Source organism: Carcharodon carcharias, chromosome 1, assembly GCF_017639515.1.
Source record: "Carcharodon carcharias isolate sCarCar2 chromosome 1, sCarCar2.pri, whole genome shotgun sequence".
In the NCBI taxonomy this organism is placed as follows: domain Eukaryota; kingdom Metazoa; phylum Chordata; class Chondrichthyes; order Lamniformes; family Lamnidae; genus Carcharodon; species Carcharodon carcharias.
The window spans coordinates 104,621,407-104,647,449 of record NC_054467.1 but is presented as its reverse complement, the minus strand read 5'-3'; the positions used below and the strand labels follow the sequence as shown (position 1 = coordinate 104,647,449).

Here is a 26,043-nt window from a genome sequence, read left to right as displayed (position 1 = left end):
GAATGCGGAGGCTGGTGGAGTGATAAGTGAGGACAAGGGGGACCCTATCATGTTTCTGGGAGGGAGGAGAAGGCGTGAGGGCGGATGCGCGGGAATTAGGCCGGACACGGTTGACGGCCCTGTCAACGACCGTGGGTGGAAAACCTCGGTTAAGGAAGAAGGAGGACATGTCAGAGGAACTGTTTTTGAAGGTAGCATCATCGGAACAGATGCGACGGAGGCGAAGGAACTGAGAGAATGGGATGGAGTCCTTACAGGAAGCGGGGTGTGAGGAGCTGTAGTCGAGATAGCTGTGGGAGTCAGTGGGTTTGTAATGGATATTGGTGGACAGTCTATCACCAGAGATTGAGACAGAGAGGTCAAGGAAGGGAAGGGAAGTGTCAGAGATGGACCACGTGAAAATGATGGAGGGGTGGAGATTGGAAGCAAAATTAATAAATTTTTCCATGTCCCGACGAGAGCATGAAGCGGCACCGAAGTAATCATCGATGTACCGGAGAAAGAGTTGTGGAAGGGGGCCGGAGTAGGACTGGAACAAGGAATGTTCCACATACCCCATAAAGAGACAGGCATAGCTGGGGCCCATGCGGGTACCCATAGCCACACCTTTTATTTGGAGGAAGTGAGAGGAGTTGAAGGAGAAATTGTTCAGCATGAGAACAAGTTCAGCCAGACGGAGGAGAGTTGTGGTGGATGGAGATTGTTCGGGCCTCTGTTCGAGGAAGAAGCTAAGGGCCCTCAGACCATCCTGGTGGGGGATGGAGGTGTAGAGGGATTGGACGTCCATGGTGAAGAGGAAGCGGTTGGGGCCAGGGAACTGGAAATTGTTGATGTGACGTAAGGTGTCAGAGGAATCACGGATGTAGGTGGGAAGGGACTGGACAAGGGGAGAGAGAAGGGAGTCAAGATAACGAGAAATGAGTTCTGTGGGGCAGGAGCAAGCTGAGACGATCGGTCTACCGGGGCAGTTCTGTTTGTGGATTTTGGGTAGGAGATAGAAGCGGGCCGTCCGAGGTTGGGCGACTATCAGGTTGGAAGCTGTGGGAGGGAGATCCCCAGAGGAGATGAGGTCAGTGACAGTCCTGGAAACAATGGCTTGATGTTCAGTGGTGGGGTCATGGTCCAGGGAGAGGTAGGAGGAAGTGTCTGCGAGTTGACGCTCAGCCTCCGCGAGGTAGAGGTCAGTGCGCCAGACAACAACAGCACCACCCTTGTCAGCGGGTTTGATGACAATGTCAGGGTTGGACCTGAGAGAATGGAGTGCAGTAAGTTCAGAGAGAGACAGGTTAGAATGGGTGAACATTCTCTCAGATCCAACCCTGACATTGTCATCAAACCCGCTGACAAGGGTGGTGCTGTTGTTGTCTGGCGCACTGACCTCTACCTCGCGGAGGCTGAGCGTCAACTCGCAGACACTTCCTCCTACCTCTCCCTGGACCATGACCCCACCACTGAACATCAAGCCATTGTTTCCAGGACTGTCACTGACCTCATCTCCTCTGGGGATCTCCCTCCCACAGCTTCCAACCTGATAGTCGCCCAACCTCGGACGGCCCGCTTCTATCTCCTACCCAAAATCCACAAACAGAACTGCCCCGGTAGACCGATCGTCTCAGCTTGCTCCTGCCCCACAGAACTCATTTCTCGTTATCTTGACTCCCTTCTCTCTCCCCTTGTCCAGTCCCTTCCCACCTACATCCGTGATTCCTCTGACACCTTACGTCACATCAACAATTTCCAGTTCCCTGGCCCCAACCGCTTCCTCTTCACCATGGACGTCCAATCCCTCTACACCTCCATCCCCCACCAGGATGGTCTGAGGGCCCTTAGCTTCTTCCTCGAACAGAGGCCCGAACAATCTCCATCCACCACAACTCTCCTCCGTCTGGCTGAACTTGTTCTCATGCTGAACAATTTCTCCTTCAACTCCTCTCACTTCCTCCAAATAAAAGGTGTGGCTATGGGTACCCGCATGGGCCCCAGCTATGCCTGTCTCTTTATGGGGTATGTGGAACATTCCTTGTTCCAGTCCTACTCCGGCCCCCTTCCACAACTCTTTCTCCGGTACATCGATGATTACTTCGGTGCCGCTTCATGCTCTCGTCGGGACATGGAAAAATTTATTAATTTTGCTTCCAATCTCCACCCCTCCATCATTTTCACGTGGTCCATCTCTGACACTTCCCTTCCCTTCCTTGACCTCTCTGTCTCAATCTCTGGTGATAGACTGTCCACCAATATCCATTACAAACCCACTGACTCCCACAGCTATCTCGACTACAGCTCCTCACACCCCGCTTCCTGTAAGGACTCCATCCCATTCTCTCAGTTCCTTCGCCTCCGTCGCATCTGTTCCGATGATGCTACCTTCAAAAACAGTTCCTCTGACATGTCCTCCTTCTTCCTTAACCGAGGTTTTCCACCCACGGTCGTTGACAGGGCCGTCAACCGTGTCCGGCCTAATTCCCGCGCATCCGCCCTCACGCCTTCTCCTCCCTCCCAGAAACATGATAGGGTCCCCCTTGTCCTCACTTATCACTCCACCAGCCTCCGCATTCAAAGGATCATCCTCCACCATTTCCGCCAACTCCAGCATGATGCCACCACCAAACACATCTTCCCTTCACCCCCCCTATTGGCATTCCGTAGGGATCGCTCCCTCCGGGACACCCTGGTCCACTCCTCCATCAACCCCTACTCCTCAACCCCCTCTTATGGCACCACCCCATGCCCACGCAAAAGATGCAACACCTGCCCCTTCACTTCCTCTCTCCTCACCGTCCAAGGACCCAAACACTCCTTTCAAGTGAAGCAGCATTTCACTTGCATTTCCCCCAACTTAAGTCTACTGCATTCGTTGCTCCCAATGTGGTCTCCTCTACATTGGAGAGACCAAACGTAAACTGGGCGACTACTTTGCAGAACACCTGCGGTCTGTCCGTAAGAATGACCCAAACCTCCCTGTCGCTTGCCATTTTAACACTCCACCCTGCTCTCTTGCCCACATGTCTGTCCTTGGCTTGTTGCATTGTTCCAGTGAAGCCCAACGCAAACTGGAGGAACAACACCTCATCTTCCGACTAGGCACTTTACAGCCATCCGGACTGAATATTGAATTCAACAACTTTAGGTCGTGAGCTCCCTCCCCCATCCCCACCCCCTTTCTGTTTTCCCCCTTCCTTTTCTTTTTTTTCCAATAAATTATATAGATTTTCCTTTTCCCACCTATTTCCATTATATAAAAAAAACATCTTTTATGCTCTCCCCACCCCCACTAGAGCTATACCTTGAGTGCCCTACCATCCATTCTTAATTAGCACATTTGTTTAGATAATATCACCAACTTGTAACTTTAACACCTATGTGTTCTTTTGTACTATTGTTGTTGACATCTTTTGATGATCTGCTTCTATCACTGCTTGTTTGTCCCTACAACCACACCCCCACTCCACCTCTCTCTCTCTCTCTCTCTCTCTCTCTCCGCCCCCCACACACACACACCTTAAACCAGCTTATATTTCAACTCTTTCTTGGACTCGAACTCAAGTTCTGTCGAAGGGTCATGAGGACTCGAAACGTCAACTCTTTTCTTCTCTGCCGATGCTGCCAGACCTGCTGAGTTTTTCCAGGTAATTCTGTTTTTGTTTTTGTTGTGGTGAAATATATACTGTTTAAGGGGGGGTGGAACAGATGAAGTTGGATAGAAGGCCAGCGATAGCAAAAGAGAGATCGCAAAAGATGTCATAAACAAAAGGTCAAAGGGTTGTTAATAATGGTGGTGCAGGGTGAAGGAGGTGCTAATGCTGACATTAAGAGTGGAATTCACAATGTGATAATGGCCGGACCAGGGTAAGCACTCTAGAACATGACAGATGGCCCTAGTCGGGGTGGGGTGGGGGGAGGGGATGGTGGTGGGGAAAAAAGATTGAAAAGGCTAAAAGTTGGGAATAAAACAATGAATAAAAATGGAAATAAATTTTGAAAATATATATAATGAAAATAGGTGGGGGGAGGAAATAAAATATATAAATAATTAAAAATGAATATAGAGAAAAGTTCATGGTCTGAAGTTGTTGAACTCGATGTTAGGTCCGGAAGGCTGTAAAGTGCCTAATCAGAAGATGAGGTGCTGTTCCTCCAATTTGCTTCACTGGAACATTGCAGCAGGCCAAGGACAGACATGTGGGCATGAGAGCAGAATGGTGTGTTGAAATGGCAAGCAACAGGAAGGTCTGGGTCATGCTTGCGGACAGACCGAAGGTGTTCCGCAAAGCGGTCACCTAGTCTGCGTTTGGGGCCTCCAATGTAGAGGAGCCGCATTGGGAGCAGCAAATGCAGTGACCAAATTGAGTGCAATGCAATTGTCGCGCTGCTTTACTTGAAAGGAGTGTTTGGGCCCTTGGATGGTGAGGAGGGGGGAAGTAAAGGGGCAGGTGTTGCACCTTCTGTGGTTGCATGGGAAGGTGCCGTGGGAGGCGGTTGAGGTGTTGGGGGTGATGGAGGGGTGGACCAGGGTCCCGGAGGGGGGTGGTAAAGGGAAGATGTGTTTTGTGGTGGCATCATGTGGGATGATCCTTTGAATGCAGAGGCTGGTGGGGTGTAAAGTGAGGACAAGGGGGACCCAATCATGGTTTTGGGAGAGAGAGGAAGTTGTGAGGGCAGAGGCGCAGGAGATGGGTCGGACACGGTTGAGGACCCTGTCAACCACGGTTGGTGGGAAACTTCAGAAGGAAGACATTTCAGAAGCACTGTTTTGGAAAGTGCCATCATTGAATCAGTTGCGACGGAGGCGAAGGAACTGAGAGAATAGGATGCGTCCTTGCAGGAAGCAGGTTATGAGGAGTTGTAGTTGAGTAGCTGTGGGAGGTGGTGGGCTTATAATGAATATTAGTGGACAGTCTATCACCAGAAATTGAGATAGAGAGGTGTCAAGGAAGGGTAAGGAAGTATGAAATTGATGGAGGGGTGGAAATTGGAAGCAAAATTGATAAATTTTTCCAAGTCCAGACGAGAGCATGAAGCGGCACTGAAACAGTCATCAATATACCACAAAAAGAGTTGTGGGAGGGGGCCTGAGTAGGACTGGAACAAGGAATGTTCCACATACCCAATAAAGATACAGGCATAACTGGGGGCCATGCGTGTACCTATAACCAGGAGGAAGTGAGACCAGTTTTAGGAGAAATTGTTCGGTGAGAGAACAAGTTCAGCTAGATGGAGGAGAGTAGTGGTGGATAGGGATTGTTCAGGCCCCTGTTCAAGGAATAAGCGGAGGCCCCTCAGACCATTCTGGTGGGGGATGGAGGTGTAGAGGGATTGGACGTCCGTGGTGAAGAGGAGGCAGTTAGGGCCAGGGAACTGGAAATTGTTGATATGATGTAGGGCATCAGAGGAATCGCAGATATAGGTGGAAAGAGACTGGACAAGGGAAGAGAAAATGGAGTCAAGATGGGAAGAAATGAGTTCCGTGGGGCAGGAACAGGCTGACATGATCGGTCTACCGGGACAGTCCTGTTTGTGGATTTTGGGGAGGAGGTAGAAGCGGGCTGTCCGAGGTTGGAAAACTGAGGTTGGAAGCTGTGGAGGGAAGATCTCCAGAGGAGATGAGATCACTAACAGTCCTGGAAATAATGGCTTGATGTTCGGTGGTGGGGTCATGGTCCAGGGGGTGGTAGGAGGAAGTGTCTGAGATTGGCGCTCAGCTTCTGTGAGGTGGAGGTCAGTACACCAGACAACAACAGCACCACCCTTGTTGGCAGGTTTGATTAACAAAGTCAGGGTTGGACCTGAGAGAAGGAGTGTGGCGAGTTCAGAAGGAGACAGGTTAGAGTGGGTGAGAGGAGCAGAGAAATTGAGGTTGCCGATGTCATGCCGACAGTTATCAATGAAAAGTTCAAGGGCGAATAAGAGGCCAGAGGGAGTGGTCCAGATGGAGGGAGAATACTGAAGGCGGTTGAAAGGATCTGTTGAACGGGCGGGGGAGGGCTCCTGCCCAAAGAAGTGAGCACGGAGATGAAGGTGGTGGAAGAAGAATTCAGCATCATGACGAGCCCGGAATTCATTGAGGTGAGGGCGTAAGAGTATGAAACTGAGTCCTTTGCTGAGTATTGAACATTCAGCATCAGAGAGGGGAAGGTCAGGGGGTTTGGTGAATACACGGGAAGGGGTCAGGGATGGGTGGGGGTAGAGGGTCCTGGATGGGCATTGGTATCAATGAGTTGTTGAAGCTTACGTTCCTCTGCCATTTTCGCCAGCTTCAGCATGATGTCACCACAAAACACATCTTCCTTTCAACCCCCTCTGGGCCACGGCACCTTCCTATGCAATCGCAGAAGGTGCAACACCTGCCCCTTTATCTATCTCTCTCTCTCTCTCTTCCCCCCCCCCCCCCCCCCCCCCCCCCCACCCCCCAAACCAACCCCTCACCATCCAAGGGCCCTAACACTCTTTTCAACACTGGTACTTCCCTCAATTTAGTCTACTGCATTCGCTGCTCCCAATGCGGTCTCCTCTATGTTGAAGAGACCAAATGCAGACTGGGTGACCACTTTGCGGAACACCTTCAGCCTGTCCGCAAGCATGACCCAGACCTCCTTGTCGCTTGCCATTTCAACACACCACCCTGCTCTCATGCCCACATGTCCGTCCTTGGCCTGCTGCAATGTTCCAATGAAGCTCAACGCAAACTGGAGGAACAGCAACTCATCTTCCGATTAGGCACTTTACAGCCTTAGGGACTTAACATCGAGTTCAACAACCTCAGGCCATGAACTCTCTCCTCCATCTCCACCCCTTTTTGATCCCCCCCTTCTCTATATTCATTTTTAATTTCAAATTGTTTATTTATTATATTTTATTTTTCCCTCACTTATTTTCATTATTTTTTAAATTTATTTCCATTTTTATTCATTGTTTTATCCCCAGCTTTTATCCTTTTCGATCTTTTTCCCCCCACCCCACCCCGACTAGGGCCATCTGTCACTTTCCAGAGTGCTTACCCTAGTCCTGCCATTATGACATTCTGCTTTCCACTCTTAATATCACCATTAGCACCCGCTTTAGCCAGTACCACCATCATCAACACCCCTTTGACCTTTTATTTATGACATCTTTTGCAATCTCCCCTTTTTCTCCACCTATCGCTGGCCTTCTATCCAGCTTCACCTGTTCCACCTCCCTTAAACAGTATATATTTCACCCCATTTCTACTTCCCTTTAACTCTGAAGTAGAGTCATACGGACTTGAAACGTTAACTCTGTCTTTCTCCGATGCTGTCAGGCCTGCTGAGTTTTTCCAGCATTTTTTGTTTTTGTTTCAGATTTCCAGCATCCACAGTATTTTGCCTTTATCTTATAAAAGTCAATCTCTATTGTTACAACCTTGATCAGGTTTCTGGTGGTATGACCTGGGAAATGAAACAATATCTTGCATAATACATCATCAAATTTTTACGTTTCTTAACTTATTTATGCTTTCTCTGGCACAAATACTGTAAAAACGCCAATGAAAGGGGATAAGAATCTATTTGCAGCACCTATAATTACTCCATTTTGGGATTTGTGTTAAACATTTATTTTGTTTGTTGATCAACTAAAAGTTTTTTATATTTAAATTCAGTACCTATCTTTAATCTACTTGCTGCAGGTGTCTTGTTCTGTGTTGGTGGCAGAGGAGGAGCAGGTGATCCATTCCGTAGTATCGAGTGCTACTCAATTAGTAAAAACAGCTGGTTCTTTGCACCGGAAATGAACAGCCGGAGGCGACACGTTGGAGTAATCTCAGCGGATGGTGAATAATAATTTAAAGAATATTCCATTTATGTTTGATAAACTGGTTTCATTTCTAATTATTTTTACTTTGTTGAACCACAGGGAAAATCTATGCAGTTGGAGGGCATGATGGAAATGAGCATTTAGGCAGCATGGAAGTATTTGATCCACTGACAAACAAATGGATGATGAAAGCTTCCATGAACACTAAAAGGTAGAGTTATCTTTAAATGGATGCATTTAATTTCTGGGTGCTTTGGCTTGATTTTGGTACAATAATCTGAATCTCCAACCTATGCTGTAAAATGCTGGTCCCTTCAAATCTTGACACTGTGTTTCTTGTTATGACAAATTGAAGCAATCACTTCAGTGATTTAGAAGAGGAAGCAAGGAGACACGAGTGGGTGAGTTCATGGAGTCTTGGGAACACCCAGCTGGTTCCAGTGCATCTGCTACCTGTATCCTATCCTGCACTAAGCCCAGCTCACCTTTCATTGCTGACCTACATTGGCTCCTGGTCCCCTGTACTTTAGAAATTTAATTTTAAATTTTTGCCTCTGTCTTTAAATCCTCGAAGGCCATTCCCTACCTCTAATCACCTGCAGTGCTACAAACCTTTCTCTTCAATCTCTGTTCCTGGCCACTTCCTTCCTTCACCTTACCTTTTGGTGACCGTCTTCAACTGCCTACATCCCACACATTGGAATTCCATTCCTCTTCACCTCCATCCCCACTTTTCAAGACCGTCCTTTAAAAGTCACTTCATTGTCAAGCTCTTGGTCATCCTTCCTAATTATTTCTTTGAGCTTGTGTCCATTTTCCTCACATCGGTGTGGAGCAGCTTCAGACGTTTTCTATGGCGAAGGCGCTATATAAATTCTTCTAGCACTACTACCACAACACTATAACCACTGTAAGATGACTTAAAACCATATTTTAACGTGGAAGTTTAATTCCCTTGGTGACAAACTAGCCAATTGGCCTGTCCAAATGCCAGCTTATGATGTTTCAGTTGATCAAAGTAATTTGCAAGGCAGCAAGTGAAAAGTCAATGGCATTATACAATAAACAGATAAAAGATTGAGTGAAATATTCAGAAATCCATGAGTTATAAGTTCTGGTGAAAGAAAAGTCCTTTTCCATCAGGTTTGAATACTGTTTTGCCCTTTCACTTCTGTTTTAAAATAGACTTTCTGCAAAATGATAAGTTGGGCTTTTGCTTTCAGAATTTTAATTTCTTCATTTGCACTCTTTGTTCACACTCCTCCTGGTGGACAGGCTAATCGTGCTGGAGAATGAAATAATTTACTATTTTAAAAGCAAAAAACTGTGGATGCTGGAAATCCAAAACAAAAATAAAAATACCTGGAAAAATTCATTAGGTCTGGCAGCATCTACGGAGAACACAGTTAACGTTTAGAGTCCGTATCGGACTCTAAACGTTAACTGTGTTCCTCTCCGTAGATGCTGCCGGACCTAATGAATTTTTCCAGATATTTTTATAATTTACTATTTGCCAGCCAGTGACCACATAATTAGCTGTCTGATGAAATGTAATCACAGGCAGTTGAGATTACTTGCATTAGCCAATTGTGTTTACATATCTACCTCCAAGTTGCTGTCGCCTTCACCACATATTATTTTTCCTGCTCTAGTGGAATTTGTAGGTGTACTCTTTTCTGAAGTTGAATAAAGAACACAAATTATAACTTGTTCAAAGTTTTTTAGTGTATGTCTTTATAATTTATGAATAACTTGATGCGATTCTGATAATGTGATTTTATTTTCTACAGGAGGGGTATTTCTCTGGCTTCACTTGGGGGTCCAATTTATGCCATAGGCGGTCTGGATGACCATACATGCTTTAGTGATGTTGAGAGATATGACATTGACTCGGACCTGTGGAGCACCGTGGCAGCAATGAACACACCAAGGGGTGGTGTAGGTTCCGTTGCACTCAGGGCAAGTACTGCATCATTTCTTAACTAGGAAGTTACCTTTATTTCTGAACATTTTAAGAAGATTATTAAAACAATTTAATAATTGACATCCATAGCACACCATGGCGCAATGAAGGCACTTTCTGGTATCCATTGACATGTCATAAATATGAATTCTAAAGGTATAAATTTAAAAAAAACTCTTGGGTTCCTTTTGAGAGGCATAGATTTGAAAAACAGATATTTTGTTAAATTTAGAACCTTGGTTAGACCACACTTAAGAGTACTGTGAAAAGTTTTGGTCTCCATATTATTCAAAGAATATAGGACTGGAGAATGTGTTTAAAAATAGATTATACCTATCAGGGAAGATTAAACAGGCTGGGGCTCTTTTTTCTTTAGAAAAGAGAAGACTGAATAGAGGACTTTTAGATTATGGGAAGGTATGGCAGAAGAAACCTAGAAAATATGAAGAGTGAAACCAATACTTAGGGCCATAAATATAAGAGAGTTGCTAATAAATCCAATAGAGAATTCAGAAGAAACCTCTGTACCCAGAGCTTGGTTAGAATGTGGCACTTGTTATCACAGGATTGAGGCGGACAACACAGATACATTAGAGGGGAAACTAGCTAAACACAAGGAATATATATTGATGGGATTAGATGAAGAAATGTTGGTGGATGCATACATGGAGGATAGTCACTGGCGTGAACTAGTTGAGCAAAATGCTTTGTAAAAGGAACCCAAGCATTTGAATTCATTGTATGATGTTATTTAAAGGGAACTCTTAATGAGGTTGCAGGTTACCACTGGAATGTCCATTGGTCTTCCCAAACTGAGGGGTGCTGTCCCTAGCACTGCTGTTAGTAACCAAGGAGAAAAGAGGAAATTTGAGCTTGTGCACCTCAGGCAAACTCCAGTGGAGAGCACCTAGGAAATATGGCAACAGTAATGGTAAAATCAACCAATAACTGGGAAAAGTAGGAAAGGCTGTGTACAGGGAGTATGAATTTAAAGCTGAACAATTAACCTCTGCCCCTGCAGCATTCCAGTTTTCTTCCCAATGCAAATAACTTGTGCAGATTCTGAATGGAGTATTGGGCCAGATCTGTCAGGTGAGGGCAATTGATTTAAGGGTGAGGATGACAGCAATGGGTGGCTGCTTTGAGATCTGATAAAACATACAGGTAACGTGACAGAAGAAATAGGGCATATTGCATGATCTATCCTCCAGGAGTATGTTGAATGCAATTCTTGATGCAAGTTATCCATTTCATGGCAAAATTTGTTCATTGGCAGCTGTCCTGGATTTGAGCTGTGGCAAGAGCCCCCAGTGCCCCAGCAAGGCATTAAATTTGCAGGATTGTAAATGCAGACTAGCAATGGATGTTGTTAAGGATTTCCTAGTCTATGTTATGGCTGACAGCATTATTTTTGTCTTTTCTTGAATAATATTTAAAGGTAACCGAGAGTGTATATTCAATTTTTTCAAAACTATGACCAAGATTGTTACTTGCTTTCCCATTTTAGGATTTTGTCCGGTGTTCACTTTTTAACTGTTAACATACAAGTAAGATGAGGATGGCATTGCTGGAGCATCTACCTTTTGCTGTAATGACATGATGGTCGGTGCTTGCCAATTCTAAGAAGCCTTTATCCATTGACCTGAGCCAGAAGGTTGAACAATTTATTTTTAAAATGTGATAATTGGCTATGGTGTCTTTCAAAAGTCTTAGTCTAAAACAGTCATAAACACAGGAGAAGTCAGTCATTTGCCTCCGTTTATTGGACCTTTTAGGATTTGTGTTTTTTTTAAGTCTGCTGTCTGAACGCAAACATTCAAAAATGGATTTTTAACCCTATCATGTCTTGTTTGCACCATTCTTGTTTTGCAAAATTGTGTGAGCACAATGCTGAGCTTCAGTCTGCAGCAAAAGTCTTGCCTCTGTGACTTCCTACTCTGGCTCATTTTCCTGTTTCATGATGGAACTGTATCTAACCTTTTGTTCATTTCCCCACATTTAGAACTATGTGTATGCTGTTGGTGGGAATGATGGGGTAGTATCTTTGTCTAGCGTTGAGAGATATGATCCCTATTTGGACAAATGGATGGAAATTAAGGACATGGGACAAAGAAGAGCTGGAAATGGAGTTGGTGAATTAAACGGCTGCTTGTACATAGTAGGCAAGTATTAACACTTTCAAAAAATAAATGGTTCACCGTAAATATGAATCAATGGAATTAAGAGAATATATCTTCATAAATGTAGACATTCCTTGATTGTCTTCATTTATCCACCTTATGGTTAATTCATAAAGACATTGGCTGAAGCTGGCAATAAGTAACTTGTTTAACTGTACACAACATGTGGAGACTAGGAAAAAAATGGAGAAAAAGATGGAAATGTTACTAAAAGCTGTGTAGAACCTAACTATGAACTCTTAATGAATTGAAATATCCTAATTGGGGCTTACCAATGCAATAATATTGTTGCAACGTGATTACTATCTACTTGAAATGCTAAATTACAGGAGTCTAATTTCCACTGTTTAGCCTTTAAGGAGCAACGAAATGCACCTAGTAAATCAATAGAAGCCACCGTCTGTGGAATCATTTCTCTCTCCCAGTTACACCACTTATGAGCTTGTTTATTCTTAATTTTGTTTTCTGAAAAACAGAATTTAGGAGGGACGTTTCTGATTTGGAGAAATATGTAGCACCTTCTGGTTCAGCCTCTCTGCCCCCAGAAGAAGAAAATGTGGCATGTACTCTGAGTTGGGCAGTTTTTGAATTGGTGTTAATTGTCATTACACTAAAGTAACTACCTACCTTTTTTTAACTTGTTTCATAATTTTGATAATAGAACTTTTATTTTCTTGTATGCAATGTTTTGATTTATGTTTGTTTTTTGAAGTTAATCTCTCCTTTCCTTCACCTTTCTGTGGTGGGGAAGGAGGATGCAATTCATTCCCACTACTTTCTTAATTGGCTGCCGTGCTGTGCACAATGCTGGCCCAGTGAAGAGCCTGTTGGCATTCATTTTCCTTTTTAAATAACAGTTGATTGGTTGAATCTGGTGCATCCTGGCTGTCAAGATCCAATGCTGGAAAATATTGTAACGTGTATACCAACACTTGGTGACGCTTCACACTGTTCTACCATTACAGCCATTTTATTTTTATCCATTTGTGCCCATGGTATGTTTGTATTTTTCATTTAGGTGGTTTTGATGACAACTCTCCACTCAGCTCTGTGGAACGATTTGACCCTCGTATGAACAGGTGGGAGTATGTGGCAGAGCTGACGACACCCCGCGGTGGCGTTGGGGTGGCGACGCTCATGGGTAAAATCTTTGCAGTTGGTGGTCACAATGGCAATGTTTATCTGAATACTGTGGAAGCTTATGATCCGGTGATGAACAGGTAAATGCCCATCTGGTTGCTCAGTAAGTTGTACGTGGAACAAAATGTGACATTATTGGCATGAGTTTTTTTTCCAGGAATGTTGTAATATTTTTATAACTTTGTCCATTAATGAACATTCTAGAAAAGAGAACATTGGCTGATCTGCATCCCAAACTACTGCATTTAAATAAGTTGTAGCTGGATGCAGTGTAAGACTTGTTATGTTTTACAGCCAACCTTCTCCACTCTCAAATTTCAGAATTCATCCCTCCAGTCCTCTCTAGTGTTGTCGCAAATTTAATATTAATTTTGTATCAGTTGATGTGGGCCCTGTTTTTCAGAAAAGGAACATACCCGCCCCTCCCATGTTTGAAGGGCCAGCTTGAGCATGATAGTCTCATGTATACATCACCAAAATGATAGCGGGAAGGAAATTAATTTTCACCTGATGATTTTGTCCTCCCCAAACATTAAAATGAGTGAAAATGCAGCCCCCCTACTACTGTATCACTGTAACACGAACATGCTATGATCCTTTTACATATTTGGGTACTCTAACCCCAATCGGTGTTTACATTCCCATAACTTGGTCGTTTGATGAAGCAGACAATTGTGTGCCATGATGTCCCCACCCATCCACCCCCTGAATAATGTAATCATCAGCAATCTTTTCAAATGCTTAATTTTTAAATAGTGAATCATATTATGCTGCCTTGCCTTCTAACATGCAAACTGCAAATGTTTTTAAAATCAGTGCAGCATAGACCACTTTATTTGCTAAAAGAATTTACACTAATGGAAAGTTTGTGACAAGACCACTGCTGTAAAATTAACTACGTTCTGTTAAATATTTTGAATTGGTTGTTCAGGCACTAAAAATAGCAAGTTCCATGTAACAGTTAATTGACCATATTTTCTTCGTTGATGATCAAATAGTGTTCGATGCTGCTTGTCCCTCCCACCTTGAAGAACATAAGAAATAGGAGCAGGCCATATGATCCCTCAGGGCTCCTCCACCATTCAATAAGGTCATGGTTGGTATTCTTCCTCAATTTCACTTTCCCATCTTATCCCCATATCCCTTTATTCCTTAGCAATCAAAAAGTTATCGATCACAGCCTTGAATGTAGCCAATGACCAAGCATCCACAGCCCTCTGGAGTAGAGAACACCAAAGATTCTTGACCCTTAGTGAAGAAATTTCTCCTTGCCCCAGTCCTAAATGGCCGATCCATTCTTCTAAGACTACAACCCCTAGTTCTAGTCTCGCCAAGGGAAACAGCCTCTTAGCATCTACCCTATCAAGTCTTCTAAGATTTTCTTACGTTTCAATAAGATCACCTCTCATTTTTGTAAACTTTAATATAGACCCATTCTACTCAATTTTTCCTCATGACAACCTTTTGCAATAAAAGCGAACATATTGTTTGCTTTTCTAAATTGCTTGCTGTGAATGGTGTACAAGGACATCCAAATCCCTCTGCATACCAACATTTACTAGTCTTTCACACTTTGAAAGAAAAAATAGAAAAACAATTTTTTTTAAAAAATGTGATAATTTCACATTTCTCCATATTATACTCCATCTGCCATCTTCTTGCCTACTAACTTAACTGATCGTTATCCTTTTGCAGCCATTTTGTATCCTCCTCGCAGCTTATTTTCTGATCCAATCTGTATTATCAGCAAATTTGGATACATTACACTGTCAGATTATGAATAGTTGAGACCCGAGCACTGATCCTTGTGGTACCCTGCAAGTTACAGCTTGCTAACCCAAAAATGACCTGTTTATTCCTGCTCGCTTTTTTTTGGCTGTTCGCCATTTTTTGATCGATGTTTATATAATATCACCAATCCCATGAGCTCCAATCTTATGTAACAATCTCTTTTCAAATATCTTTTGAAATTCCAACTTGCACTACATCAACTGGTTCCCCCCAATCTACCTGACTACTTACACCCTCAAAATTGCCAAATTGGAGGTGTGCAGGTAACTAAGTTGTGGGGTTGGAGGAAGTTACACAGATAGGAACAGGCAAGATCATGGAGGGATTTGACAACAAGGATGAAATCGAGATGTTGCTTAACCAGAAAGCAGTGTAGGTCAGCCAGCACAAGTGATGGGTGAACAGGATTTGTTGCAAGTTAGGGCACAGGTGGCAGAGTTTTGGGTGACCTTAAGATTATGAAGGGTAGAATGTGGGAAGCCAGCCAGGAGTGCTTAACAATGGTCAAGCCTAAAGATAACAAAAGGCATAAATTTGGGTTTCACCTACAGATGAGCTGAGGCGGGGGGTCGGTCAGGTGATAGCATGCAGATGGAAATAGGTGGTCTTAGTCCTGGCACGAATATGTGATCGGAACTCATTTTGAAGACCTATATCACACCAAGGTTGTGAACAGTCTGGTTCAGCCTTAGACCATTGCCACAGTGAGGTATAGAGCTAGTGGCTAAGGAATAGACTTTGTGGTGGGCCTGAACACTGCCTTCAGTCCTCCTAATATTTAGTTGGGAATTCTTGCTCATCTTGTACAGAATGTTGGATAAGCAGACTGATAATTTAGCAGCAGCAGATGGGTGATGGTGAGGCAGAGCTGGCCTCCATCACCGTACATGTGGAAATGAGAAAGCATAGCGGGTGGATAAAGTGGCGGTAGAGCAGCGCCAAGAGCAAGTGTACAGAGAGACCAGCGGGAGGGTAAAAGCATGGCAGCAGCAGTATCAAGAGCACAGACACCAGCAGGAGTGTTAAAGTGTGGCAGCAGCAGTATTGAAAACAAGAGCACAGAGAGAGCAGCAGGAGGGTAAAAGTTTGGCAGCAGCAACATCGAGAGCAAGAGCACAGCAGGAGGGTAAAGAGTGGTGGCAGCTGCACAGAGAGACCAATGGGAGGGTAAAAGAGTAGCACAGATCACAGCGAGAGGATTTTAAAAAAGCTAGGGGGGTTCAAAGCTAACCGACTCTGTTTGGAAGAAGAAATGAAAGTGTGCATCACAGGAAAGCAGTGCTTGGTAAATGAGTCTTTCTCTAAACTAGGGCATTTGTTTAGATTAGCAGCTGGGAAATTAATAACTTCAAGCTAAGTATAAGAGTAAGTGTATTAATAAGAGTATTAGCACAGAGCAGGTCTAGAGACATTAATTAAAACAAATAGTTTAAAAAAGGTACTACTAGATTAAAGAAGAGGGAAAGGGGGTTATTTTAGATCACGGATGGGCATCTGAAACCTGTTGCTTGCATTTCTTGCATGTGGGAACTTTTGGGCACTTCTTGTCTGTTGGGAGATAGCTGCTTCAGTTGCTGCCACTCGTGCTCAAGATTTCTGGAGTCACTGCGGAGCATTAAGGAAGATCAGTGTTTCCTGAATTGTGTGTTCCAGGAGGTGGCCTCTCCACAGTCACTAAGAATTCAGGGTAGTAGATAGATGGCCATCCGTAAGAGTAGGAAGAGACAAGAAGTAAAGGAGAGTGTTCAGGGACAGGGTGACCTGGGGTGCATATGCATAGATCTTTGAAGGTGACAGGAAATATTGACAGTGTGATTAGCAATGTGTATGGAATTTTGGGCTTAATAAGCAGAGGTATTGAGTGCAAAAACAGGGAAGTTATGCTTAACATTCGTAAAGCTCTGATTAGGCCACAATTCGAGTACTGCATGGAATTGTGGTCGCCATGCATTAGGAACGATGTGAGGGCCCTTGAGAGGGTGTAGATACAATTTACCGGAACGATTCCAGAGATGGGGTATTTTAGCCACGAGGTTAAGTCACATACAAACATACAAATTAGGAGCAGAAGTAAGCCCCTCAGCTCCTCAAGCCTGCTCTGCCATTCAATAAGATCATGGCTGATCTGAGTGTAACCTCAATTCCACATTCCTGCTACCCCTGATAACCTTTCACCCTCCTTGTTAACTAAGAATCTATCTAGCTGTGCCTTAAAAATATTCAAAGACACTGCTACTGCTGCCTTTTGAGGAAGAGAGTTCCAAAGACTCTGAACCACCTGAGAGAAAAAAAATTCTCCTCATCCGACTTAAATGAACGGCCCCTTATTTTTAAACAGTGACTCCTAGTTCTAGATTCTCCCACAAAAGGAAACATCCTCTCCACATGTCAAGTCCCCTCAGGGTCTTAAAGATTTCAAGTAAGTTGCCTCTTACTCTTCTAAACTCCAGCGGATACAAGCCTAACCTGTCCAGCCTTTCCTCATAAGACAGCCTTCCCATTCCTGGTATTGGTCTAGTAAACCTTCTCTGAGCTGCTAACGCATTTACATCTTTCTTTAAATAAGGAGGCCAGTACTGTGCACAATACTCCAAATGTGGTCTCACCAATGCTCTGTACAACTGAAGCATAACCTTGCTACTTTTGTAATCAATTCTCCTCTCAATAACTGATAATGTTCTTTTAGCTTTCCTAATTATCTGCTATACCTGCATACTAACCTTTTGTGACTCATGCACTAGGACACCCAGAGCTCCGCAATCTCTCACCATTTAGATAATCTTTTTTATCCTTCCTGCCAAAATGGACAATTTCACATTTGCGCACATTATGCTCCATTTGTCAGATCTTTGCCCACTCAATTAACTTATCTATGTCACTTTGTGGCCCCCTTATGTCCCTTTTCAATTTACTTCCTACCGATCCTTGTGTCATCAGCAAATTTAGCAACTATTCTTTCAGTCCCTTCATCCAAGTCATTTATATAAAGTGTAAAAAGCTGAGGCCCCAGCACTGATCCCTGTGGCACACCATTCATCACATCCTGCCAACCAGAAAAAGACCCATTTATGCCAGCTCTCTGCTTCCTGTTAACTACCCAATCTTCTATCCATGCCAATATATTACCCCCTGCACCATGAGCTTTTATTTTCTGCAATAACCTTTCATGTGGCACTTTGTCAAATGCCTTCTGGAAATCGAAGTATAGTGCATCCTTTACCCACAGCACATGTGCCTCCTTCAAAGGACTCCAATAAATTGGTTAAACAATTTCCCTTTTACAAAACCATGTTGACTCTGCCAGATTGCCTTGAATTTTTCTAAGTGCCTTGCTATAACATCTTTAATAATAATTTCTAACGTTTTCCCTATGACAGACGTTAAGCTAAGTGGCCTGTAGGTTTTTGCTTTTTGTCTCCCTCCCTTTTTGAATAATGGAGTTATATTTGCTATTTTTCAATCTAATGGAACCTTCCCTGAATCTAGGGAATTTTGGAAAATTAAAACCAGTGCCTCAACTATCTCACTAGCCACATCTTTCAAGACCTTAGGGTGAAGTCCATCTGGACCTGGGGATTTGTCAGCCCGCAGGCCCAACAATTTGCTCAATACCACTTCCCTGGTGATTGTAATTTTCCCGAGTTCCTCCCTCCCTTCCATTTCCTGATTTACAGTTATTTCAGGGATGTTACTTCAGTCCACTCACTTTGTTAACTCTTTTATTTGGATATCTATAGAAACACTTGCTACCTGTCTTTGTCTCTAGCTATCTTTCTCTCATGCTCTAATTTTTCCCTCATTATTAATCTTTTTGTTATTCTTTGCTGTTCTTTATATTCTTTCCAATCTTCTGACCTGCCACCCATCTTTACGTAATTATATGCTTTTTCTTTAAGTTTGATATAGTCTATAATCCTTTTAGTTAACCACGGATGGTGGACCCTCCCCTTGAAATTTTTCTATCTCATTGGAATGTATATATTATGTATATTCTAAAATATCCCTTTAAATGCCTGTCACTGAACTTCTATTATCATATCCCTTTACATCATTTGCCAGTTCACTTTAGCTAACTCTTTCAAGTCCTCATAATTGCCCTTATTTAAATTTAAAATACTAATCTTGGACGGACTCGTTTGTCCTTACAATTGAATTTTACATTCATTTTGATTATAATCGCTGTTACCAAGGGTGCCTTCACTAAGAGGCTATTGGTTAATCTTATCTTGTTGCTCAGTACCAGGTCTAGTATAGTCTGCTTTCTGGTTGGCTCCAGAATGTGCTGTTCGAAGAAACTATCCTGAAAACACACTATGAACTCCTCAACTATGCTACCTTTGCCCACCTGACTTTTCCAGTCCATATATAGATTAAAATCCCCCACGATTATTGCTTTCTGGCAAGCTCCCATTTTCTCTTCCTTTATACTCTGTCTTACTGTGTAGTTACAATTAGGTAACTGGAGAAGCTAAGGTTGTTTTCCTTGGAGTAAAGGAGGTTGATGGGGAGTTTTGACGGAGGTGTACAAGATTAACAGGTTTGGATAAGATAAATGAGAAAAACTGTTCCCTCCGGTTGATGGTGCAGTACGTCCCTGCTTAACGTTGAGTCACTTAAGGTTGCTTTATTTTAATATTTAATAGCCTCCATATATCCATTTAATGTTGCCAGTTTTGTTTTAATGTCATTTGCCACAGACCACCTCTTCTGTGGCCTGCCTGCACACATGACCTTTCCTGCAGTGCTTCTGCTCCCGCCCTCAGTCCCTCTTCCCCTTGCTCCTGCCCTTATCACCAGGTGTTGATTCTTAGCCTTGCCTCCCAGAGTTGCTTCCCTCTGGAATTTACATGCCCCTCACCTTGCCTTGCCTCGCCTCCTGCCCTTTGTTCTTAACTTAGTTCCAGAGTCTGTTCTTCAGTTGCTCTGCTCCTGGCCCCTGTTTTGAACTTGCACTGAAGGCCTGGGCTCCATCTAGGGGCAGAAGTTGGTTGATACTGATAATTCTGGGACTGACCAACTTCTGCCACTAGATGGAACCTGGTCAATCTAAAAGTACTGTAGGTGAGTGTAATTTTTAAAAAAATTGTATATTGTATTCTTATTGTGATGTATTTTATTTTGCAAGTTATTTTAGCTTGGAATGCACAGTGCTGTACATGTATGGTACAGTATTTCAACTTGTACATTGTTTTTTCCAGCCAGAAAATGCTTGAAGGAACCTAACTCTGGCTTTAACATTGATTTCTCTTGGAACCTATGATTCACATAAAGTCATTTCACTTAAAGTTGTGATTTTCAGGAATGCAACCAAAACTTTGTGAGGACCCCTGCGCAAAGACTAGGGGGACACAGATGTAAGGTTTTGGGCAAGAAATGCAGGAGGGATGTGAGAAAGAGCTTTCTTATGCAGCAAGTGGTAATGACCTGGAACATTCTACCCATGAAGTTGGTGGAAGCAGAGGCAATCAATGATTTTGAAAGGAAATTGGATGGGCACTTAAAAGAAATAAACTTGCAGGGCTGCAGGAGGTAATTGGGAATGGGACTGACTGGTTTGCTTGGCAGAGAGCCTGAATGGTTCCTTCTGTGCTATATATTTCTCTGAACTGACCCTTTGTTTTCAGATGATGTCACTGAAGGGTAGCATGTAGATGAGAACTAGCAGGGGTCAAGGATAGATCCCATGGGGCATCAGACCAATGGTGCAGGACCAGGTAGATAAGGCATTGCAGATGATTCTCTAGCTACAACTGGATAGGCAAGTGTAGCCATGTCCAGCTGAGCCACACTGGACAGGCATTGGAAGAGGAGGAGGAAGGATCGTTTATCTTTGTCACACATGTTAGATGTTAATTGTGACTTTGATAAGAGATCTTTTTGGTACTATGGAAACCTGATTGTAAAGATTCAAACCTGGAGTTCAGGGGCGATGTGCATGGATTTGGAAGGCAACAACATGTTCAGGAATCTTAAGAGAGGGAAGGGAGGTTGGAGATAAGGGTGGTAGTTTGCAAGGGGTCAAAAGTTATTGGTGAGGACAAGCGATGATGGCAAATTCTAACCTGAGGGGGAGATGGTACCTGAAGAGAGGGAACCATTGACAATATCAGCTAAATTGGACCCTGGGAAGGGAGGTTGGGTGATCAGTTTAGTGGGAATAGGGTCCACGGAGTAGAAAGTGGATCTCATGGACAAATTAAGCTCAGAGAAGGCATGAGGGGAGATAGCAGCAAAACTAACAGGAGATGTGAGTTCAGGGCTAGGGCATGATGAACCTAAGAGGAAGTTTGGCATGGTGGACAAGGTAAAGGGAGGGAAGTCACAGATATTATGACTGGTCCCCGGGTGAGGTCCCCCAATCTGTTATGATCCTGGACGAGATATCCCAAATTGTTAACTTCCCAAATGGGACCACCAATTTTGTTGTACTCCCAGGTGAGGAGGATTGAGCTGGCTCCTCTTCTTTATTCAACTCCCTTGGTTGGTCACCAGAAGGTTAATTTAAAAAGGAGCCCTCCCCTTATGGATACCTTCTCCAAATAAATACCAAATGTATTTATGTTTTAGAAGGAGCCAATTTAACCAGGATTTCTTGAGTCAAAGAAAGAATAAGTTGATTAGTTACTAAAAACCCAAGAAAAATAATAAAAACGCAACACATATACACACAGATCAGAAAAGAGAAGTTGAGTCCAAAAATAAAAGTTAAAAAAGACATAAAAATCAGTCCTTGGCTTGTCTGTGAGGAGTAGATGGTGAAATGTTGTGGCTGTTGAGTTGGGTGATTCCAGTCAAGCTAATTTGACATTTGAGCGGTTGGTTTGGAGACACTTGGTTCTGCAGGTTAGCTGAAGGAGCTGTCCTGTTTTCTTTTTGACTGAGGCTTTGCTGACTTGCCTCCAGTCAGAGAAAGCAGGGAGAGAGACTTTTACCTGCAAACTGCAGGGCTGCCTAGTTGCTGTTCTTTTGCTGTGACCTTCACTAGCACACCAGAACTAGAACACACCAATCAGGTTTGCAGCTGGCTTTTTAACCCCTTTCCTTGTGTATTCCTGGAAGGGGAAAAAAAATGTCTTTCGCCCTTTCAACTCTGATCATTTCTGCATTGAGATATAACTCAACAGGCGATGATTTCTGCTGAGATGTGGTAATTGGTTCCCATTGTCTGTGCAACCACAGGAGATTTAAGTTCAGTCTTTTACATTGCATCTCTCCCTTTCAAGTGTCTCTGTCTGAAGTAGACATTGATGCCTTTTTAGGTGCAACATTCCAGAGCCCCTTTGGACTAGTCGGCCAAACATAATCCACATAGGAATTTTCCAGAAAGTGGTTACTTTTACATTCTCAGCCAGCTTTTGCTTATAGGTCTTGTTTAAAAAACACATCTTTCTTAAGTTCAATATGTCCACAAGTAATTCGGGGCTGTGATCCGCTGTCATGACATCAGGGTAGCTGATCAGGTGGTCTCAATCTTAAAGAAATCCATGAACTCGGACTTGTTGGAGGGGAGAGAGGTTTAAGATGCTGGCTTACAGTAGAGAAAAGAAGCCATTTGCATTCCAGGATGATCCTGGGTCTGGCAGTGAATAGCTAAACCAATTGTCTGCCATGTTCAATCAAGCCTACCACTTTTGGTGTTAAGGGAGCATTGATAACGATCGTACCAGGAGATTGGTGGGGATGGGAGGGAGTGAATAAAAACATTGTTCACTTTGTCTAACCATGTTATGATTTTCTTAGTGCCTTGAGCACAACCCTACTGTTGGGCAGAGTATCCACTCCATGCTTAATGTGCACTTCATGTCCCTCTGCAACTTTCCTGGCTCTTTCCCACTATGCTTGTGAATCATTTTTCAGTCTTGTAATAGTGTTATAAATTGAGATAGAACTATCCCAAGATTCACAAGTGAAGGCAGTAGATCATTTCTGTTGGTGTTGAGAAGTCTAAGTTGACTCTTACGTTTCAATAAGATCACAACTCATTCTTCTAAACTCCAATGGGTATAGGCTCAATCTGCTTAATCTTTCCTCATAAGACAACCTTTTTGCCCCAGGAGTCAACCTAATTAACCTTCTCTGAACTGCCTCCAATGCAAGAGTATTCCTCCTTAATTAAGGAGACCAAAACTGCCTGCAGTACTCTTGGTGTGGTCTCACCAATGCCTTATACAGTTGTGGCAAGACTTCCCTACTTTTGTACTCCGCCCCCTATGATTGCATAGTGTGGTTAAAATCTAATATTCTGATGAATTTCTTTCCTCTGTCTCTGCATGTGATTTAGTGAGAATACAAATACAGAGCATTTGGACTGGATGTTCCTTTCCAATTAAAGTGTAGGAAACATGATGGTTGATACATGGGCTACTATGATACTAATATCTGCTTTGGCCACCTGCAGTTAACTCAATTTAGTTTCCTTGCTGGTGCACCAGCATGCTGACAAAAGATACTTAGATGAGAGAGACAATAATCAGGATGCATTCCTAAATTAGGGTCATGAGAATGGTAAGCATCAATATGGGTAATCTCTCCCTGGGAGGGAGGAAACTCAGTGGTTTTATCAGCTGGTGCTTTTCATAAAGTCTTTTTTGTTTCCTTTTCCTTTTTACTCCTATTATAGGTGGGAGCTGGTTGGATCGATTTCACACTGCAGGGCTGGAGCTGGAGTTGCTGTGTGTGCCTGTCTGGTCAGCCAAATCCGAGATGTGGGTCAAGGATCCAGCAATGTTGTTGACTGCATGTAACTTTTGCAATGCCTGTGGAATACAGTGAAGTTTTCTGAAGAAAATAATGTCACAGGAAGTTTCATTCCAACTAGCCAGTTACTGCAGAATGAGAGAAGGCATGGAAAATTGTTTTCATTCAATATATAAAGTATATAGCATTTTCTTGAAGGTAGATTTGATTTCGCAGAACTGTTCTAAATGGTGATCTTTGCCATTGTAATGAATGGAAGTGGTTTTGTAAACTGAGCCCTTGTTGGTGTTCTGCCACCTCCCTGGTTGGTCCCAATTGCATTGCTGCTCACTTTGAGAGTTGAATTTCTTAGCATCAACCATAGGTTGAGCTTTGCAGTAGTAGCCTCAGACATATAAGTCTAGTTGGAGTATTCCCTGTAGCGTGGTGGCAGGAACAGGTGCTGGAGAAAAACAAGCTTGGTGGTAGTTTAAAAATGTGACCAGCAAAAAGCACAAATTTTGTAGATTATATTTCTCATTGAAAAATGGGTTTGTTGTTATGAAGTATCTTAGGACATATCAAATATACTTCCTGCGCCCCATCTCCTGTCCCCCAGCTTTCTCTTTATAAGCCATTCGTGGTAAGTATGTGGCCTTGTTTTCTCTGTAAAACCTTTAAGCAGTACATAGGTACCTGGCTGTTCAGCAAGAAATTTACCAAGCAGTAATTCACCTGTTTTGTGAAGTTAAATGCAATGGTGCACTATCATTTTATTAGCTAGTACTATCTACAAGATTGTGCTAGAGTGCTATGATTTATAAATTTTGTTTTTGTCAATCCTTAACATTTTTGTACAAAAGCGTCTTGCAATTATCAAATTGTTTGCTAACCAATTAATAGGTTTTTTGACTTTTGCTTTATGTCCAAACTGAACAGCTTATTAGTGATCTGCTTTCCTGTGCAAATTGAAAGTGGTAGCATTTCCCAAATTATATTTTTTTTTGGGAGACCAAAATGGGCTAAAAGTTTCACGAGTATCTTTGAAACCTATTTTATATCATCTTGTTATATCTCTTAAAACTGTATATTCTATAAATTCTTTGAGAAAGAACACACCTTAAACGTTGCATTAGTCAACATAATTTCAGATCTCTGTGAATTGACTTTATTTTGACTGAATTTTTTCTTGCAATTTTATTTTCAGTATAAAGGAATGATTATGGATTTTTGAGAGTGATTGAAACAGAAGTGGATATACATAATGTGCTTCTTTTTAAATTGGGGAAAGCTTTGAGTGTTTCTGTATTTTTGCACATTGTGAGTTCCTGATCACAGCCAAGTTCCTCATGAGATGTGCTTTCCCCTATGGAGTGTAAAGCATAAGGACATCTCCAGCCCTCAGTTGTGGCCACTTATACAGGAATATTCGAAAGCTGCTTAGTTGAAGAATTGTGGGTCGTACAGGGAAGACTGGGACAGAAAAGAATCTTTCATATTAGGACTGGGAAGGAGTTAGGAGAAAGCAAATACGTGCTGAACGTCTGACTGCAAATTTATTTCTAATTAAAGCTAATCCAGACTGATAGCAATAAGAAATCTGTTGGCATTTAGAATGCTTCAAGTTATAATTTATAATTTACAGCATTGGTTGAAGTGGCATACAAAAACAGTAAATAATATATATTTTTGAATGCTTTAGGCTGTATAACAAATATATTTCTACTGTACTGAGTGGCTAAGAATTTTCCCCGTCATTTGTTTTCTGAACTGGCAAATAATATGCCAGCAAGGAAAATCTACTTGTTATAATTTAGCCCTTAAGCAATGCAATGTTTTAAAACAATGTTTAGAAAGATTGATAAACTGATGAAAAACTAGTTGTCTTTAATTTAGCATTCTCAGCAGTCATTTTCCATTGAAATTGGGTTCATTGTAATAATGGGAAACATGAATAATTGCTTAAAAGTTCAAGTAGAAATACCAAAATAATGTTGTGCTTATTTGAAATGAAAAGAATTTATTTTATATAGCTTTTTGCTTTATTATAATGTTATCATTTGTAAATTATTTGAAAGTTTATTTGTGGTTATGATATTTCAAAATGCAATAAAATTTAACTACATTTTTATTGGCAATATTGAGTTACATTAACTTTGTAGCTTGCGGGAATGTTTTGCAGCGTTATAATCTTTGTATACAAATGAGATTTGTAATTCGTACACTGATGCCTTTAATATAATGTATCTATAATATATTAAAAAAACTTACATCTACATGCACTTTTTGTCAACTATTTTTTCTTTCTAAATTTTTATGTCCCATGTTCTTTTAAAAACCCCTTAAGTAACCTCTTTATTTGCAGTTACACCCCTCCTCTTGCCCGGGTTAGGAAGGCCCAGGATGGTGAAAAGAGCTGAGAAAACCATGCGGTCAATGTCTTAAATAGCCTATCCTAATCAAATTCCTGCTGCCCAGCTTCATGTGTTGATCCCTATTTAGAACTGTTGGCAGAGATGT

At 42.5% G+C, this 26,043-nt stretch overlaps 1 protein-coding gene across 6 annotated transcripts in view; it reads left to right on the top strand.

The window, feature by feature from the left end:
- klhl8 (kelch-like family member 8) overlaps positions 1-25,799 on the top strand; it is a 59,203-nt gene extending 33,404 nt beyond the window's left edge. For 5 of the 6 annotated variants that reach the window (XM_041215651.1, XM_041215834.1, XM_041216009.1 and 2 more), the window contains 6 exons: positions 7,646-7,789; positions 7,873-7,984; positions 9,564-9,732; positions 11,739-11,898; positions 12,935-13,136; positions 23,468-25,799. In XM_041215651.1, coding sequence (XP_041071585.1) covers positions 7,646-7,789; positions 7,873-7,984; positions 9,564-9,732; positions 11,739-11,898; positions 12,935-13,136; positions 23,468-23,591 — 911 coding nt within the window. In that variant the 3' untranslated portion in view covers positions 23,592-25,799. The remainder of the gene's footprint in view (positions 1-7,645; positions 7,790-7,872; positions 7,985-9,563; positions 9,733-11,738; positions 11,899-12,934; positions 13,137-23,467) is intronic. The other variant, XR_005946465.1, reaches the window with a different exon arrangement.
- Positions 25,800-26,043: the final 244 nt, after the last annotated feature.